This window comes from Anneissia japonica, unplaced genomic scaffold, assembly GCF_011630105.1.
Source record: "Anneissia japonica isolate Jap-2015-1 unplaced genomic scaffold, ASM1163010v1 scaffold189129_len780_cov135, whole genome shotgun sequence".
Lineage (NCBI taxonomy): Eukaryota > Metazoa > Echinodermata > Crinoidea > Comatulida > Comatulidae > Anneissia > Anneissia japonica.
In genome coordinates this window covers 1-780 of record NW_022683949.1, presented here as the reverse complement: position 1 = coordinate 780, position 780 = coordinate 1, and the positions used below count along the sequence as shown (strand labels likewise).

General features: G+C 36.9%; 1 protein-coding gene across 1 annotated transcript; it reads right to left on the bottom strand.

The window, feature by feature from the left end:
* Positions 1–6: 6 nt before the first annotated feature.
* LOC117103266 (solute carrier family 15 member 4-like) lies at positions 7–647 on the bottom strand (the record flags this gene model as incomplete). Its single annotated transcript, XM_033243837.1, is given in 1 exon segment — positions 7–647. A coding segment is annotated over 1 exon segment (341 nt), but the record flags the coding sequence as incomplete, so codon positions are not given.
* Between the last annotated feature and the right edge of the window lie 133 nt (positions 648–780).

The following is a 780-nucleotide window of genomic DNA, read 5'->3' as shown; positions in this document are numbered from 1 at the left end:
TGGCGAGGAAAACATTTTTTTTGTTGTAACTTTCAGTTGTTAATAACTTCATAAATTTACCAAATATAATGTGCGCAATTCAAATGACATATTGAATGTCATGTAACAGTTTATATTTAACTGAAGGATTTTCTTGACTGTCATTCGTAATTACATTGAACCTGTCAAACAGCTCATCCAATCAGAAAAAGAGCCAGAAACACGCGCATGGCCCACAAACACACATGATGTCCCACAAACGTACGTATTTAATGTTTACTCTGTTGTGTTGTGGAGCTATAAAAATCCAAGAGGAAGACTAGTCGATCACGTATCATTCGTAAGGTTATCCGTTCCATACTGATCATGGTAATACAGCGGGTTTTTACAGCGTTGAAAAGATTTTCTGCGTACGAAAGCTACGTATTCCCATTCATCTTGAGCCTCGTTGCCTGAGGCGTTCTCTATGGTATCTAAGCCTGTTGCCACAACCTCGTTGCTAAAGGTTACTGTTTGGTAAAAAGTCTTTATCGATTGTGCACATTTGTATGAGTAATTCCTTGTTAACATATACAGATATAAAAGATTGAGAAGTTGTACACCAGTTAACACATAAAAGAAGCAATCAAAACACCCGTCGTTGATTTCAGCAGTGACCCATTCACTACCTGTAAATAAAAGAATTGAGGTACATTCACACCGAATCAGAATTTTCGGATGGGAAAGACTACCGAACCGATCACAAAATGTAAGTATAGGGACTCTGGTTTATTTTGAATGTCAATATTTTTAATTTCCGAC